We start from the raw sequence: 20,088 nt of genomic DNA, 5'->3' as shown, positions 1-20,088 counted from the left end.
ATGTATATATAAATATTAGAACATGTACAAAAAATAGCCCACTTGCTAGATCATGGTGTCACAAAACTGTGCTCTAAGTTTGTTATTATTTGTGTTGTGGTTGCTAATTATATTTATTGTTGTTACTAATTGAATGTTTTTGATATTTTTTGTCTTTTTATCTAAATTATTATAGATTAATCCTTTTTTTTTTTAATTAATTTAATTTACGCTTGCTTTAATTTATTAATATTGCTGTTTATTTTTATGTTTGCTTGTTTATTTTATTTAGGTGTCACTCCAATGAATAGTTTTTAATTATATGAGTGACACTCAACTTAAAATTATAAAAATTTGTAATTTTCAATTTTTGGTAAAATAAATGAATAATACATGTGCAACAGTAAAAATAGTTATGAAGTCTAAATAGTCTTGGGTAATAAATCTTGTTAAAACTTTTTTATTTAATAACATAAGTAATAGTTTTTAACAACTGTATGTTTAAGCTGTTGTAAAAATTTTAATATAAATATAATGCTTGTTGATTTCTCTGTCTCTTTAACATATAAACGTAAAATTATAAATACATGTGTATATTTAAAAAAAAAAATACTAGCTAAAAAAACTTTAGTTTATAATTAAACTTTAAAGTGCAAAAAATTTAAACAACAAATCAAAATTGCCCTATTTATTTTGCTTAAACCTGCTCTAAATGCATTTTAAAAATAAACAATTTTTGTGAATCAAATTATTTTTAATTATTTAAAGTTTTTTTGCAATTGTATAATATACAATTGCGAAAAAATTTTAAATAATTGAATATAATTTGGTTTACAAAAATTGACACAATGTCCAAGTCACAAGTCATTGCATATACAATGTATATGCAATGACTTGTCCTCTTTTATAAATATCATAAAATTCTTTACTCTAAAGATCCATTTAAAAACAATAACATACTCAATATTATTAGTTAAAGATTTACCATATTCCTATTTTTGTGTATAAACTTGACAGGAAAAATAACCACAATAATTTTTAATAAACTTTTCAATATAATTAATTATATATATCCTACAAGGTTTTCAAATTACAACTAAAAGCAATCAAAGTAACAATAAGCAACCTAAAATGCATTATTTGGCTACTAATTCTTCTATTGCTACTGCTGGACTAAAATTATAAAACACTTTATTAAAACAATGACGTCAAAATTGTTCTTCTCTTTTTTTATTTAAATAAAATTTAAAAAAAGTTTTCTACTGATGTTAACAAATTCTTTCTCTTTCTTATCTTATTTTTCTTATTTTTTTTTAAGTTTAATATTTTTATTTGACTATTATTTTTATTTGTCTATATTTTATTTGACTATTAACTACTATGATTTAATATTATTTGTACCTAAAAATAGTAATCTATTTAAATTAAAAGTAGCATATACTATATTTGTATATAATTTTTAAATTGTACACAGTAATTTTATTTTTGTTCACATGAACAAAAATAAAATTACTGTGTACAATTTAAAAATTATAAGACATTTGTTACAATGAAACCACGTTACAACTAACGGGACATTGTGATAAGACAAATATTGTCTTTGCTTTTTCCTGGTCATGTAATTATTATTTAACTTTTAATGGCAAAACATAACCATAAATCATGTTGCACATTAAAAGAAAATCCGTTAAAGTTTCTTGGCCCTTATTACACCAACATTGTGGAAAATCCTTTGAAATAACAGAGTAACTATTCAGAAACGCAGACTATTTTTGTAAAAACAATTTTCAACATTGATTCTGAAAAAAAATATTTCCAACCAATTTCGACTTAGTTGGTTAAAAATATTACTTTTATAATTAAGTGATAATAATCTAAAAAAACCTTGTTTTTAATTTAAATTAAAACCCCAAAAATTTTAATACCTACCTATTTTCTACGTTATTTTAATCTATTAAATAATATGATTTTATTGCATTCTTACATCTATATTCTATTTCATTCTCAATATATTCTGTTTATTCGCGTAAAAATTTATTTAAGTTGTAACCCAGTGGCACAAACGTCAGTGGAACGTCTTTATGACGTCTTATAAACGTCCTCAAAACGTTCTGTGTCTGCCGGGAACACAATACTTAGCGACAAAACAAAAAGTAGTGTCATCTTTCTGCTCCATCCATTAACTTAATTGTAAACTTATGTATGTTAATACTTTTTAAAAAGATAAAATACAAGAGCGAAAGAAAAATTTAAATTACCATTTAAAACGAAAACTCTCAAGATTCTCTTTTTTAAATCGAGGTCGTTATTCATATCGAGGTCGTTACTTATTTAACAAAATACTGTCTAATATCAAATCACTGAAAAAATTTGAATAATGAAAACTCTTAATAATAAAATTACAAAAATCTAATTATTAAATTAAATAATTATAAGAAATTTTTTAAAACTACTTTCATTCAAAACAAAAATCTGAACCAAAACCAAAGTTTAATAACATTAAAAATAAAAAGAATAACAAAAATACTTATTAAAAAATTTTCAAAATGAAATTTCCATCAATTACAAAATGAACTGACTTGTTTATGTATACATTAGACGTGTTACTACACGTCTTGTTTGTGTATACATTAGACGTGTTCTAGCACGTCTAATGTACACATAAACAAGTCAGTATTAACTAACAATACACACAAAAGTTAGTGTAAAGGTACTCGACGGACTGATTTTAGTCTTCTACAAGCTCTCTATGACTAGGTATAAGTAATTCCAATCTAACATTTCTTATTTTAAAAAAAAAGTATAATATTTGAAAATGTTCGATAAATTAATACTTATTGAAGTATTTCACAAGATGAAAAAATTTACAAGATATAGTCATATTATTACAAATATTTTATTTGGAATAATATGAGATATATTTAACGTAGCAGCATTATACATTTATATTATGCTATTGTTCCATCATTTTATTATATTTATTTCATTTTATACCGAAGTTGTATACGACTGTTTCTTGGATACTTTCTTGGAATATTTTAGACTTTATGCTTACGATGTTTATTTTTTTATATATTTATTCCATCAATCTGTTATTTTAGAAAGTTTACTTTGTTACATTGCAGTTATAATATATATATATATATACTTAGGTCGTTAGGAAAGTTCGTAGAACTCCCCTATTAAAAAAAAAAGAAGAGTTTTTTTAAATTCTATTTTATCAAATGTTCAAAATAATGTCCATCGTTATCTATACAAAGTTGCATCCTTTAAAGCCATTTGTCAAACGTTTTTTTATATTCTTCTTTGGGTATACTTTGAAGTAGCTTCGTTATGCGAGTTTTTTGACTTTCGACGTCAGTATTGTCATCAAGGGTTTTTTTTATCAAGTTGAATAGCCAATAATCGGATGGAGTCTGGTGAGTATAGTGGGTGGCGAATTATTTTAATTCCAGCTTGGTTTAGAGAATTTGTGACGGTTTTAGTCACATGGGGTCGAGCGTTATCATGGAGAAATTTGAAATTTTGAGTGCCTGTTATAGGTCTTTGCTAATTTATTTCGCATATAAGAGGTTTCAAACAATTTTTTATATAATATGCCTCAACTCTATTCTTGCGATTTTGATCGGTTAACTCGTGGGGTATCCAACGTGATGTTAGTTTTCTTTTTTTCAAGTGCGTTGTGAATGATTTTGTTGATTGTAAAACGATAAATTGATGTCAGGGCTTCAATTATATCATGTGTTGCATGCGGATTTTCTTCAATAATGGCTCGCACACGTTCAATATTTTCAGCTGTATACGTGGTTCGAGGGTGCCCTGATATATATATATATATATATATATATATATATATATATATATATATATATATATATATATATATATATATATATATATATATATATATATATATATACATATATAAAAAAAAAATAAAAAATAAAAAAGTACATTAGGAACAAATTTTAAAAAAAGTGAAATGCTTAAGAAAGGGTTTAAACAAGTAAAGTTTTATTTATCAACTTGGGACAAGTTAAGTTTTATTCATCAACTTGGGACAAATATCAACAAATTCTGCTAACGTAAATATAGGTTTTAATGAATAGTTTATCGAACACCCCATCCTCCTTCATACCCCCTAAAATTGCCTCTGTATATATGTATCGAGTATCGCTATCACATGTAGCAAACATAAAATTTTCTAGTCGAGTTGTTGAAGAAACACTTTGATAAGTCCTTATAAGTAAAAATTTAAACTAACGAAAGCTTAGCCGTGTATAAACAATTATATTAGGCAACGTATGGTGAATATATCTTTTGAAGAGGTTTCTTGAGTGAGTTTACATGTACAGTACTTTTATAAAGTTCATACGAATAACAATAGGTGTTATTCTTAGGTGAATATAGAATAACACTAGGTGTTATATATATCACCTAATGTTGTTCTATGTTTATACGAATAACACAATGTTATATATATTTTTAAAATTTAATTAATTTGGAGAATAAAAGCAGATTATTTTAACTATATGTTATAAATTTTTTTTATTTTTAAACACTAAAAAATTAGGCATATAACATCTTTATTAATTTTAAAAATGTGAAATCATCTGACTAAAATATAACTTATTTTTAGATATTCTAACTTTTTTCTATTGTTTAGGAGCGTTAAAAATAAACAAGTGTCCAATAGAACCAATGATTCCAATTTATTTGATTATTTCTGGAGCAACTGGTATTTTAACTGTGCTACTCACCTTTATTTCTACTATCTCTAAACAAAGGTGTTGGTATGGTTTAGTATTTTTGACATCATTGTTTGCGTTATGCTGGTTCGTTGCCGGTAATATATGGGTGTTTAAAAACTATAAAAAGAGAAGTTATTGCGACGAAAAAGCATATTACTTAGCATTTTGGTTTATTGTTTTAACATATATTTTTTCAGTTTTAAGTTGTTGTTGTGCACCAATAGTAGGAAAACAAAATGTTAAATAAGTTTTAAACAAGGACGTATGAAATGATAACGGTAGTGAACAATAGGTAGTAAACAACAGCCGAAAATGTGAACATTAGTCGTCTTTTGAAACTCTTTATTTACTTAGACACTTTTTGCATTTTAAGCTATTTAAAAACTAAACTTTAAAAAAGCCCAATAATAGTTAATACTTCTTAAACAAAATTACATTAACAATTAAAACAAGTTTACATTTTTTAAGTTTTAAACACACACATATGCAAAATAAGTACTTAGAAATAACGTATTTAATAATAATTATTTTCCATTCGTGTGTGCTTGTGTGTGTGTGAAAGTTTACTTTATATTATATATCATTATTCTTAACGAAACGTCTTGTGCAATACGTAAATGTACAGTTCTTAAATTTTTTGCAGAACTCTGGATAATTCAAAAATTTTTGTTAGCTTTTGTTTGCCGAAGTAAAATGAAATCTACATTGGAGAATTCCCATTGGAGAATGAAATTATTGAATAAAATCATTGACTAATTTGAACTCACTCGTAAAAATAATTTTCAGAGAACATTTTAGATTATTAATCTTGTTATTTTTGCCTGATTGTTCGTCAAACTCAATTGTGTGCTAATGGCGCATGAACTTTAAGTGTAATTGAAACTCTAAAGGCTTTAAATGCTTTCTAAAAAAAAAATAACTTTTGGAGGAACTGACGACATTCTCGTAGTAGGTTTGTCTGACTGCATCAAATGTTTTAAGTTCAGCAATAAACTTTCCACCATCAAATTTAATCATGCAAATAAAAATAATTTTTCTCAAATAAAAACATAATTTAAGAGATGTTTACAATGATTTCCGTTAAACTTTCCTACATACATTTGTGGTCCGTTGATACTAAATTTGTTTGACAAGTCGGGATCCTTCAAAAAAATATATTTTTTTAATGATTAAATATCCTGTTGGTAAATCTCTGAACAAGTACAACTTGTTCCAAGTGTTCCATTTTCTGTGGTTTACGAAATTATTGTTTATTGTAAAAGATTTTATACCACTTTTTGAGGCAAATTTATATCTTGTCTTTTTTTTTAACCTTATCAAAATAATAATCCAGACTTTTAGAAACCGACCACCTCCGCCAATGTCTACTTTGATCATATCATCATGTGGTATAAAGTCAACGATATTTTTATTCAATCCAACAAAGTCATTTAAAAAAATTATTGAGCGCTGAGCATTTTCATTTTATTTATCGCTATTTGATGTATGCTGTTCCACAAAATATATATAAACACGGAAACTCCAAAAGGGTTTATTTTTTTAAAGATGCAGAAGTCGAGTTTATTTTTTAGTTTTTTTAGTTTTTTACCTTTTTTTAGTTTTTTTAGTTTTTTTAGTTTTTTAGCTTTTTTATTTTTTTTATTAGTTTTTAGTTTTTTTGTAGTTTTTGCCTTTTTTTAGTTTTTTTAGTTTTTTTAGTTTTTTAGCTTTTTTACTTTTTTTATTAGTTTTTAGTTTTTTTTGTAGTTTTTGCCTTTTTTTAGTTTTTTCAGTTTTTTTTTTAGTTTTTTATTCACACTCCGCTTAAAGATGGCAGCTAAGTTTATAAAGGAAAAATCATTTAAAGAAAATAAACAAACGTTTAATGATATTGACAATGTAATAGAGTCTAATAAATTTCTTAGCGATTTTGAAAGTTTTTTACAAGATTTTTCGGAACCACAAGTAATCTTGAGAATGGAACATGCGACAATTTTTGTAAATGCAATAAATATTATTCATAAAAGGAATAAAAGAGCAGATATGGTTACTATTTATGACGAAGTATTAAAACATTTCAACAGCCGACTTAATAAATTACAAGTAAGTGACCCCTATAACATTTTTAGGTTACATTACGTTTTGTAACGTAAACGAGATTCGTTACGTTACGTGCAAAATGTCCGTTATTTTTACGTAACCGAGACGTAAGATTTTACGTAACGACACGTAACATTGTTACGTAACAATACGTGCAAAATGTCCGTTATTTTTACGTAACCGAGACGTAATATTTTACGTAACAATACATAACATGGTAACGTAACGTTACGTGCAAAAATGTAATTTTTACGTAACCGAGATTTTACGTATAACGTACATTTAAACTTAATACGTAACATTTAGACCTAATAAGGTGTGATCATGGTCACCTACGGCGACTTTCAATTTGCGACATTTCGAGTTATTGAATGCAATTACAAAAGCAATAAATGGATTACATATTAGTCACAGCTTACACTTATAGCTGACACAGTTCAGTCTAAACAACAGACACCATCATCTCCAGCGTAAGGGGTAAACAGATACTTTTACAACAATAGTAATCACAGTAAAACTTGAAACAGCAACCATCAATACTAATAAAAATTCTTCTAATATTTAATTGTATTAAAAGCTTACTTTAATACACAATATATAACATAATGCAATTAAGAGCTTGTCAAAATTGACATTATAAACACATTTTTGATTGTGGGGTAATAAAAACAAAAAAATGTAACGTGAAAATTTTTAGAAAAAAGGCAGATTAAAATAGTAAATATAAATTTTTCTTAGTTTTACATTTAAAAGTTGTTTGAAATAAAGAGAATTTGCAAATAAAGGGGGATCGATCGCACCTGATTACCCTCCTCCCTTAGTCTGGCTTCTGCCTTGATTACTGCGCGTTTTGCATGCATTGGCATTCGTTTTAATTGATCCCCGACTGCCTCTGCCACCTTATGGACGTTAATGCGTTTTTGCGATCTTAGCCGCAGAGAACCTTTAAAATATAAAAATAAAATCTACATCTTTAAAGGCATAGAATCGATAAAAAAAAAAAAAAACATTTATCCAATTATATAATTATTGAAATCACATTAGCACAACAGTAAAACTTTTTTTGACAAAATAAATTTAGCGGCATAACACCTCGAAAAATGCCCCAAATTGTCCCCAAATTACTTGACTTTGAGCGCAAGGTAAATCTCAATATTTTGTAAAAAAAAAATTTTAATGTGATTATAATGGTCCAATTTCTTTTTTAGATTATTGTGTTTTCTGGTTTTTTCGTATTTGTTGTTTAAAATAAAATAAAGTTTCGCAAAATTTAGTCAAAAAAATAAAACTTTATTGCGTATTTGCCCATAGTTATTTTTTTCCTAAATCTTTTTTTTTAACTTAAACAACATTTATGAAAAAAACCGGAATACATAAAAAAAATTTGGGTCATTATCACATAAGAAATTTTGTTTTCAGAAAATATTGAGATTTACCTTGCGCTCAAAGCCAAGTAATTTGGAAACAATTTAGCGCATTTTCCGGGGTTTTTTGCTGCTTGAGCACAAGGTAAATGTCAATCTTTTTAGAATTTTTTTTTTGTAATCGAATTTTTTTCATATTTGCTCCATATTGGCTTTCTTGTGTATTTTCGTTTTATAATAAAAAATCTTTTGAACACCCCTAATGTCTAGCTTAAAAGCCGAAAAATTCAAGCATAACTTTAACTATCATTGCTAATTGTATATGTATAAATGTATTTCTAATTAGGAGTCGTTCATTAAGTACGTACGCTTTTATTTTAATCCTTCTTCCCCTCCCCTTTTTAGTACCCTCCACCTCAATAAAAGAATCTACACTTTTAACGTACCTACCTTTTTTTTAGTTTAGTGTCTTCTTTTATAATTTTGACATACGCTTTTTTTAGTACCCCCACCTCAATAAAAGAACCTACGCTTTTAACGTACCTACCTTTTTTTTAGTTTAGTGTCTTCTTTCGTTTATAATTGACCCCTGATCCCCCCTCCCCCCAAACCGTATTTACGCCATTTACAGATATAAATATAAGGTACACGCTCAATGGAGTGTTCATACATCAACTGTGTATTGTTTCATGTACCTCAAAATAATACTTTTCTACCGCATTGAAATCTAAGTTTTAATCAAAAAAGTTGCAAAAAAAACTTGAGTATTAAAAATGTTTTAATATGCCGTCTTCGGATTTATAGATTATATTATAGATTTTTTTGACGTTATGTTGCGTCTTAGTTTACACTTATTAAAAGTGCACTGTTATAATTATAAGTGTCATGGTTTTTTTTTAATTTATATTTATAAGTTAAAAAAAACCATACTGGTATATTTTTAAACTTTTAACAATATACAAAAAATTAGTTCTAATTTTTTTTTATAACAAATTTGTCACGAAAACAGCGTTTCGATTCGCGAAGTTACAATTAACTAATTGCAACTTTGCGATTTGAATTTTTAACAAAATATTTTTCTAAAACTTTTTTTAGTTACTTATGTCTTGACAAATGCATCGTTGAATACCATAACTCATAAATGAATTACAGTATTTAACAAATTTGTTGAATTAACAATGTTGTAAATGCCCTGAATAGATTTGTCCAGACCATTGTAATAAAAAAAGTTTATTTAAAAAAAAACTAACCCACAAGCAATCTAATTCCTTTTATATATGATGTTTACTGTAACCATTAGTCATGTGAAGTTACGTAATAAGTAAAAATTAATTTGCGAATTTAACGCGTCACTAATTTAAAAACTTAAGTTTCTGGGACTACGTACTTTGTCACTTAGGGGAAAGACTATGTTGATAAATTCGTTAGCAATGTCAAAAGTGTGGTTTCTGGCAAACGTACTGCCCGATCCCGAATGGGCAATAGAACGTCTGCATAGAGCCATTTTCGAAAATCTGTGGCAAAAGACCAATTTCAATCCGGTCAAAAGAGAGACACTTTTTTTACCCGTCAAAAGCGGGGGTCTCGGAATTTTATCACCGAAGGAGCAAAGTCTTGCACTTCGCCTCAAAACACTCTTTCAACTGAAAGAATGCGAAGAGGACAAAGCTCATGACTATTAATACTTTTCAAAGTATTGGTTGGCGAGTTCACTTATAAAATTTACGAACCAAAACCAAAGCTGGAACTTTTTAAAGCAGAACAATTTTCCAAAGCACTGGGACAACAAAACGTCTCAGTACTACAAAACAACAATAGAAATATTAGGCAAAAACGGGTCCCTTTTTAACGTCCCCCTAAAAACAATCAAAAACTTTTACTTAGAAGTGGCAAAAAACAAAAAGACAGTGGTCCCAGCAGAACTTTTCTGGAACGGTTCAACGAAAACAACAATGCCGTGGACCCAAATTTGGAAAAAAAACTTCACCTCCCACGCATGCGGACCGACTCAAAACACCCTCTTTCGTTTCTTACACAACAGTTTACCTTCTGCGGCCTTGCTAGCCAAAAGCACAAGGCAGCAGATCGTCAAAAACAACAAATGCAAAACTTGTGGTAAAATCGAGGACAACATGCACATCTTTGCCTACTGTCCTCCTTCTGTAGATATTTGGGAGTATTTTAAACACGTATATTACTCCTTGACATCCCAAAACAACTTTTCTCCAATAAATTCAATTTTCTTGATTGAAACAGCGAATTTATTGGAGAAATCCCCACTTCGCAGCTGCTGTTGACACTCACTCAAACCATCATGAGTGCAATACGGAAAAGTAGATGCCACCACATGTTCAGGAACAAAAAAGTTGACCCAATGGCAGTGATCAGGGTAATCATCAGGAACATCAGGAATATTATTACCTTAAAATATAATTATCATGTCCGTAGAAACACCGTGGACATTTTCTGTGAGTATTTTTGTATAAAAAATGTTTTCTGTCAAGGAGAGAATGGAAACTAAACATATGAGCTAAAATAAAACTACGACTCCTTGCATGTTTAGTAAAGATTTCCTTCCCTCTTGCAATTTTTCCTATGTTATACAACAAAATTATTATTATATATGATTAGCAAATCACTGCCAGCCCTTATTTTATAAACTATAATTTTAACACATAAGTGTTTTTCTATAATGTTCGTCACGTAATGTTTGTGTAAAAGTCCTGTAATTCTTTAAAATTTCTTTTCATCTTAACCCTTTTACCTGATAAATCTTCTTTCAACCTACTTTAGAATTTCTCCTTTTTTTGTAACCTAATCTAAACTCTCGATTTCTTTCCGCACAACGGCAAAAAAATATAAACCAAAAAATATAAAAAAATATAAAACCAAAAAACACACAAAAAAATATAAAATCAAAAAACACAAAAAAATCAAAAAATCAAAAATATAAAAATACATATTATAAAATAAATACAAAATAGAAAATGTACATATTTACTAACACGTGTGAAATCTATACATTGTAAAAGTTTAAAAAATCCTGAGTTAATGTAAATTATAAAGAATAATTGTAAATAATTATTATTTTGTAATAAAAGAAAAAAAAAAAAAAAATTTAATTTATTTTACGTTACCTTACGTCTATCTTAATACTCTTTAGAGTGTAACCAATTAAGACATGTTAAGTTAAAAAAATCCATTTACGTCACGTAGTTTAGTTACGTCTCGAATCTATATTTAGTAACGTTACGTTGCGTCTTATTTGGTTACACTTTATAAAGTTAAAAAGAAAACTAATTGGACGTAACGTTGTGAATTGAATTTTTTTTTTTTTTTTTCGTGACAAAGTAACCAATTGAGACGAAGCTATTTTACAATAAAAATAAAATAAAAGATGATTTTTAGCAATACGGCAATATAAAACAAACATTTACTGCATTATCAAGTTTATATACTTAATATTTAATTAAAAGTTAGAGAATGTAACCTTGTTACCAATTGTAACCGATTAAGACGTAACGTAACTTTAAAATGTTATAGGGGTGACTTTCTTAATATACTGGTATCAAAAAATATTTTTAAATAAAAATTTAATTAATCCAAGAAATGATGAAACTATTAACGACATCCTTCAAAAAAGAACATGTTAATAATTCAATTGATGTTAAAAATAAAGATCGTTTATGTAACGAGTTAGTTAAAGTTCGTCATCAGTTAAACATTAAATATTTAAATTTTAAAAAGACTAATATTTCTAAACCATCTGAACCAACAATTTCTATTAATAATGAAATTAATTTTCAGTCAAATCAGAAATTTAAAAATGTTGAAAACCAACTATCCTTAGTCAGAAAAAAAATGCATTCCGATTTTTTAAATTATAAAAATCTTGCACGAAAACAAGATGCTCGCTCTGATATTGTAAAAAAGGAACAAAAAAATGTGAAAAATAAAAAAATTCATGAAAAACAAATAAGCCATACTGTTAAAGTTTATCCTTACGATAACAATAAAAAGCAAATAAACAATGCTGATAAAGATTATCCTTACGATTACCAAACTGAAGGAACAAACAGGAACAACTTTAATATGTGGAGACTCTGTCTTAATGGAAATTAACGAAAAAAAAATGCATAAGTTAGGAAAAGTTAAAGTTAGAGTCTTCCGTGGTGCTACCATAGAAGACATGTATTCTAATCTAATTCCTCATTTAAAAAAAGTACCAGCTAAAATTATCCTGCATATTGGAACAAATAATTGTATAAACGATTCGTCTGAAACTGCCATGGAAAAACTAAAAGATCTTTTTTCCTTTATTTTGAAATCGAACCCAACTTGTTCAATAATCTTATCTACACCAATTCGTCGATTCGATAATGCAAAAGCTCAACTTACCACGATACGTTTAAACGATAAATTAAAACTGAGTAATTATAATATTATTGATAACTCAAATTTATTTAATGAACACCTGGGGTTACGTGGTCTCCACCTTAATACGCGAGGATCTGGTAGATTAGCCATGAACTTTATTGCATTTCTGAAGTCTATTTGGTAGAAATTCCCATGTGATTTTTGATCACCAAACTTACCTACCAAGTATTAATGAAGATCTTAGTCTAAATTCTGATTTGGATAAATTAAGGGCCAAATATCCAAAAAATGTCAGTCTAGCGTTTATTATTATAAGTTCGATCCGTAATAAATTTTCTGATATTACTACCTTTATAAAAAAACCTGTTGATATTCTTATCATTGGTGAAACAAACTAAATGATTCGTTTCCAACTAATCAGTTCTTATATTCAGGTTATAAAACCCCCTATCGCTTGGATATTTCTCATAATAGCGGAGGCATTCTTGTGTACATCAATGATAATATTCACTCAAAAAGGTTTACAAAAAAGGACTTTCCAAATGATATTCAAATTATCTCTTTTGAAATTAAACTAGGAATGCGGAAATGGCTAGTAATTGCTGTTTATAAACCCCCAAATCAGAATTGTGACTATTTCTTCAATCACCTAAAAGGAGTGCTTGACTTTTATATACAATCACATGTAGATTATATTCTAATTGTACACATAGTTTCTAGTTCCGTCAAATCACACCTGATGATATTATAAAAATTATAGGGTCTATGAATAATAATAAAAAAAACTAGTGGTGATATACCAACTTTTATGTTAAAATCTTATATTGTTCACTTCAGGGATAGCCTTACAGATTGCATAAATAATAGTATTCATGATGGTAAATTCCCGTCTTTTCTAAAAATGGTTGATGTTATTCCATGTTTTAAGAAGAATGACGCAACTGATAAGTCGAATTATCGTCCAATTAGTATTTTACCAGCCCTTTCTAAAGTTTTTGAAACTATTTTATATGAACAAATCTTGATTTTTATTAAGACTAGATTTGTTTGGTTTCCGAAGAGGTTATAGAACTCAGCAGGCCCTTTTTTGTTACTTAATAAGTGGCATGATTGTATTAATAATGGAGGTGTTAATGGATCAATATTAATAGACCTCTCAAAAGCGTACGATTATATCCCGCATGACATACTAATAGCTAAATTAAATGCCTATGGTTTTTCGAAAGAAAGTCTTAATCTCTTGCTATCCTATGTTTGTGGCCGCAAAAGAAGGTAAAAGTAGGTTCTTTGGCCTCAAATTGGGTGGATATATTATCTGTAGTGCCCCAAGGGTCAATCCTTGGACCTATTTTGTTCAACATCTTTATAAATGATTTATTTTTATTTATTAAAGATACGGAACTTTGTAATTTTGCTGATGATAACACTATTTATGCTTGTGATTTTAGCTTTGAGGAGGTTATTGTTCGTTTGCAAAAAGAAGTAACTAATACCACCAATTGGTTTCAGTTAAACTCGATGGTTGCTAACCCAGATAAGTTCCAATTTCTTTTAGTTGGCTTAAAAAACGCGAAAAATATATCGCTAAAAATCGGTAATATAAGGGTTTTTGCCTCCGATAAGGTAAAACTACTTGGTATAACAATTGATAAAGATCTAAAGTTTGGGGAACACATTAAAAAGTTATGCAGTAAAGCTAATGGTAAATATTTTGCTCTTTCACGTATAAGAAATTTTTTATGATAAATCTATTTTGTTGTTTAATGGTTTTATTTTGTCTAAATTTTCTTATTGTCCTCTAATTTGGATGTTTTGTTCAAAAAAAGATGACAAACTAATAAATAGAATTCATAAAAAGCTTTACGTATTGTCTATAAAAGATTTGATTTGTCCCAGGATGAATTATTAAATTTTGATAATAGTCCAAGAATCAAATTTAGAAATTTGAGATTTCTTATGATCGAAACTTTTAAATCTATTAAACATCTAAATCCAATATTTGAATCGGTGTATACAAAAACAGTCATAAAAACTATTTTTTCGGGGAACGAGAAAAAACTTATTAAATCCAAAATTATTACTTTAACGAATTCAAAAAAAAAATCTGGGTGCTTTTTGACATCTTTAAATATTAGATTTGTTAAAATATAAATCAAAATTTGTGATATATATATGTGTTATACATAGTTAAAGTTGTCTGACTTAAAAATAGTTTTTTTGACTTAGAACGTTTTTGTATACATCGATTCATTTATGAGAAACATTTTTACTATAAAAAAAACTTACGTATAAGTTGTAGCAAAAAACTCATTCTACCTTCTAAAGGCTCCATATATAATGCTTCATGCTGTACGTTATATAGAGCCACCTCGCTCTGGAACACTCTAAATATATCATTTTTTTTTTTTTTTAATTGTTATGAGATCATGTCCGCAAAAAGGCTTGAAGTGTTCAAAAAACATATCAAGAAATGGTAATAATTGCGTTTGCAAAATTTGTCATTTTTAAAATTTATTTTATTTTATGCTGACTTATATCTTTAGTTAAGATTGTATTACTATAATATATATAATATATATATATATATATATATATATATATATATATATATATATATATATATATATATATATATATATATTTATATATATATATATATATATATATTTATATATATATATATATATATATATATATATATATATATATATATATATATATATATATACATATATATATATATATATATATATATATATATATATTTATATATAGGGGAGATGGGGGCGCATTGATCGCCGGGGCAGTATGATCTTTTGGCTTTTACTCGTTCATTTTTGCCTTACTAGAAGTGAGGTTGCAATTTAATTAACCATTATGCTTCCCTAATTGATTATTCGTAATATTTTTTCATAAGGTTATCAGCGTCAAAAAAAATAAAGAAAATATTGTTTTTCGTCATAAAAAGTGATTTTTTTAAATCGTACTATAATTCAAATATATTTTTATTATGTCTGTATGGGTTAACAACAATTTTATTTTAAATTTGTAAGTGTTAGGTGTATAATATAATATATAATTTTTATTTGGCTGCAATTTATACAGTAGATATTGCTATCAATATGTTACCTATACCTATTGGGGTACATTGATCTTTGACTATGCGGGGCCCATTGATCGGAGGATCAAAGTGCCCCATAGAAGACGAAGTGCCCCATGTTTTTGTTTATAAGCAATACAGTTAAACGAATGGAATTGTATTTATAATTTAAAAAAAACTATATATAAACAAACAATAGCTTTTAGCATTTCATTTTTTAAATCTACTTATGTTATAAGCTAGTAATAATAATACTATTATTTTATAATATCAGAAGAATAATATTTAACATAATAATTAAAAAATGTTTAACATAATACTATTATGTTAAATATTAGCATTTATTAAAAACATATGTTTTTATTGATATATTTTTTTACAGATCTTAAAATGGTTAGAAATAGAATTAAAAAAACAAATAAAGTTGCTATACCAAGTGAAACAATGAAAGTAGCTGTTAATAAAGTTTTAGAAGGAACACAACTGAATGTTGTAGCGCGTCAGTTTAACATAGATAGAATGACTTTAAAAAGATATTGTCGTAAAAAGAGGCTTAATCCAAAGGAAGCTTTCAAGCCTAACTACAACAATAGACAAGTTTTTACAGCAGAAGATGAAAAAAGTTTATCAAGTTATTTACTAATTGCATCAAAAATGAACTATGGCCTTTCAACTAGGTCAACGCGATTATTGGCATATGAATTTGCTTTAAAAAACAATAAGATATGCCCATCATCATGGATCAAAAATAAAATTGCAGGCTTTGATTGGTTGCAAGGTTTTATGAAAAGACAACCAGAGTTGTCTCTACGAACACCTGAAGCAACGAGCTTCGCTCGATCAACAGCTTTTAACAAACACGCTGTAAGAGAGTTTTTTCAAAATCTTAAAACGGTAAGAAATTGATATAAATATAATCCTAACTGTATATATAATGTTGATGAAACTGGTTTAACAACCGTTCAAAAGCCGGTAAAGGTTTTAGCTGGTAGAGGAAGCAAACAAGTTGGAAGAATCACATCTGCAGAACGAGGAACATTGGTAACTGCATGTTGTGCCTCTAATGCTATTGGAAATTCCATTCCTCCATTATTTATTTTTCCTAGGGTAAAGTTTCATGATTACATGATTAAGGAAGGACCTCCTGGATGTGTGGGATTTGCAAATCCTTCTGGTTGGATGAACTCAGAAATTTTCATAGAATGGATTAAACATTTTGTTAAATATTCAAACTGTTCTCAGGAATCTCCAGTTTTGTTACTTCTCGACAGTCATGAAAGTCATATTTCTGTTAAAGGCTTGGAGCTTGCAATTCAACACGGAATTACAATGATAAGTTTTCCTCCCCATTGCAGCCATAAATTGTTATTGGACCATTGAAAAGGTTTTACAATTCTGCATGTGATAATTGGATGGTTTCAAACCCAAGACCAATGACCATTTATGATATTGTTTCGATAGTTCGAGAACCGTATACAAAAGCTTTCTCACCATCTAATATACAGACAGGGTTTAGAGTAGCTGGCATTGAGCCATTCAATTCTGAAATTTTCAAAGATTACGAATATTTACCATCATCAGTTACAGATAGAGCTGCTCCAGATACAGCTACTATCACTCCTGTCAACAACATGGAATCTGAAATGATACCAGCACATGTTAATCACATAGAGTCTGAAATAACTATAGTAATTATTGAAACAAGTATTTTAAACAAAGTGTCAACAAGTGTTGCTTCTATAATCTCACCTGAGGTTTTAAAACCTTACCCAAAAGCATCTGCCAGAAAAAAAAAAGTTAAAAGTAGGCAGTTAAAAACAAGGATCTTGACTGATACTCCTGTCAGAAATGAAATTCGTTTGTCAAAAGAAAAGAAAATTTTGAAGCAAACCAAAAATCAACAAAAAGTCTCCACAAAAGATAAGAAAGAAACTAAGAATTACTTGCTTAGGAATAAAAAACAATGTAAACCAAAAGCTGCTTCACAACTTGACTTTCACAAATGATGAAATATTCTTAATCAAAATATTGTACTTTTAACAAGTTTTGTAAACTTAAAAGTTGTATTCTTATTTCAGTCTTTATATTTCAGTTCTTATAAATTTCAAGTTGTTGTAAAGTTTTAAACGTATATAAAGCGGGTAGCTTATAGCTGCTGTGATTTATACATTTTTTAATTAAAAATTAGACTAGTGGGTTTAACTGCTATATTTAAAAAATAATTAAAAAATTTAGATGTATTATATGTTATACAATATTACCCTTTGACTAAATTATTTACAAGATTTAGTTACAGAAGTGTTAAACGTTTAGATAATATTACGCATGTAAGATCAATGTGCCCCAAGTCGGAGATCATAGTACCCCATAGTTTGGGGTACATTGATCTTTTGAGAGGGTTGTTTAAAAGTTAAAATTATTCATGTTTATCATTTTTTTAAATCAAAATATTTATATATTCCAAAAGCCAGATAGTTCTACATGTGTTTCGTAGTTAATAAGTTTTTACATCTCTTTCAGGTTCTGCGCAATTTTCAAAACACTGCTACGGCGATCAATGCCCCCCCTATCTCCCCTTTGTATATATACTTTTTAAATTGAAACAATTGTAAATTTTCTTTTTTTTTTTTTTAAATTGTTGTAATTTTTTTCATGACATTTTTATGAGTGTGTGTACTGTCTATATGTGTTAACTAAAACTACCTTGTAAAAATCAACTGGAAATAAAGTTTTTAAATTAAATTCGATGCAAGCTCTTGACTTATTTTGAGCCATCGGTATAGCAGGAGGCGTGAACTTTCTAGATAAATGCTTTTCCTCGGTGCTCTGTGGCAATACCGTTAGGTCATCTTGGGGTAACTAAAACAAAAATTAAACAAAAAAAGCAATCCAAATAAAATTAGTTTTTTTAAATATAAAACACCTTTTAATAAGACATGTACCAGAAAAAATCTATTTTTTACAAAAAAGAATATTTATTTAACTATTGTATTTCGAAATTGAATGTTATATATATTTTAAAAGTACATATATTAATATTCTTAAATTTCACTTTGTGAAGTTTTGTAGGTGAAAGTTTGTAAAGTTTTGTAGGTGAGAGCGCACGCACTTTGCGTTTTACACTCGACATCAGGTTTTGGACAGTCTTCGGCTGGATTTTCTTGGTAGCTCTAATTCATTTTGTTTTTGAATGTTTTCGGCTTCTTTCACATTGAACCTTAGTTTTCTTTTGAGTAGAGCCCAATATCTTTCGATTCTTTTATGTATATTTTGGTGTTTATTGTTCCCGCAGTCACAAAACAAAAGCTTCTTCTACCACATTCACAAATTGCTTGCCAAACTAAGACTTTTTTAGCGAATTTTTGGATTCCAATACATTTATAATTGGAATTCAGTTTCTTGCGATTAATTGCTGAATAAATTGGTGTGTTGGAAGAGATCGGAAATATGCAGCACAATAAGTTTCATCGTCAATAATCAAACAAGATTTTTTGGCACATAATGTTTTTATAAAGCAGCTTTTAGCAATGAATTGCGACATTTTCTTGTTATTCTTCACAACGAGGAATTTCTTTTTATATGATTTATAGCAACAATTTTTCTTTACTCTTTGTATAGTGGAAGCACTTGTCTTAAATTTATTTGCTAAAGTTCTGGTCTCTTAAATTTATTTGCTAAAGTTCTGAGAAATCTCTGGTTTTCTGTCTAAGGCATCTTTCACTTTTTTACCAAGATCTCGTCTAACAAAACATTTTTTTCTTCCACTTCCTGATTTCCTTTTGATTGTACCAGTGTCCTTAAAACGTTTCACAACGCTCTGCACTGTTTTCAAAGCAACCTGCAACTTTTTAGAAACTGTTTTGTTTGATACACCAGGATTTTCAACGAGAAAATGCAAAAATTTTTTCTCGCTTCTTATCTTGATTTGATGACATTTCAATTAAAACTAATTTTTTTGATAACCGAGTTGTTTAAATTTTGAATGACAATATCACAATGGCATTTAAAAACAATTAGCTATTGAAAATGATGCACGGTTTCCGTAAACACCACATCAGAACACTCGCAGATTTTTTCTGGTACATATCTTACAATCAAATATTATAAATCACATTTAGGAATCGCTTATAAAATAGGATCGAGGTCAAAAAATCAATATATCATCTATTAAAGAAACAACTTTTTTAAGCTAATTTTTTAAAGTAGAAAGTATTTGGTTCATTTTTTTTGGGGGGCTTTTTTGCATATAAACTTTGAAAAGATATAGTGGTTAAGTTTATCTTACAATTGAATATAAAGCTAAGAACATTAAAAACATTTAGTAGGTATTTATTAAGAATATTTATTAAGAATATTCATATTGAATAAAATAGGTTTGGCATGAGTATAAAAAATTTTAAAGTTTGTTAAATGTGCTAGATGCTTCTGTTGCCGATAA

The 20,088-nt window shown here is 27.8% G+C and overlaps 1 protein-coding gene across 1 annotated transcript in view; it reads left to right on the top strand.

The window, feature by feature from the left end:
* The window catches only part of LOC100213604 (transmembrane protein 272), a 21,408-nt gene extending 16,226 nt beyond the window's left edge, over positions 1–5,182 (top strand). Inside the window, exon 5 of the mRNA XM_065788957.1 lies at positions 4,646–5,182. Within this exon, the coding sequence (XP_065645029.1) occupies positions 4,646–4,977 (332 nt within the window). The 3' untranslated portion in view covers positions 4,978–5,182. The remainder of the gene's footprint in view (positions 1–4,645) is intronic.
* The last annotated feature ends 14,906 nt before the right edge of the window (positions 5,183–20,088 follow it).

Source organism: Hydra vulgaris, chromosome 01 (assembly GCF_038396675.1).
Source record: "Hydra vulgaris chromosome 01, alternate assembly HydraT2T_AEP".
Lineage (NCBI taxonomy): Eukaryota > Metazoa > Cnidaria > Hydrozoa > Anthoathecata > Hydridae > Hydra > Hydra vulgaris.
This window is presented reverse-complemented; position numbering and strand designations above follow the sequence as displayed.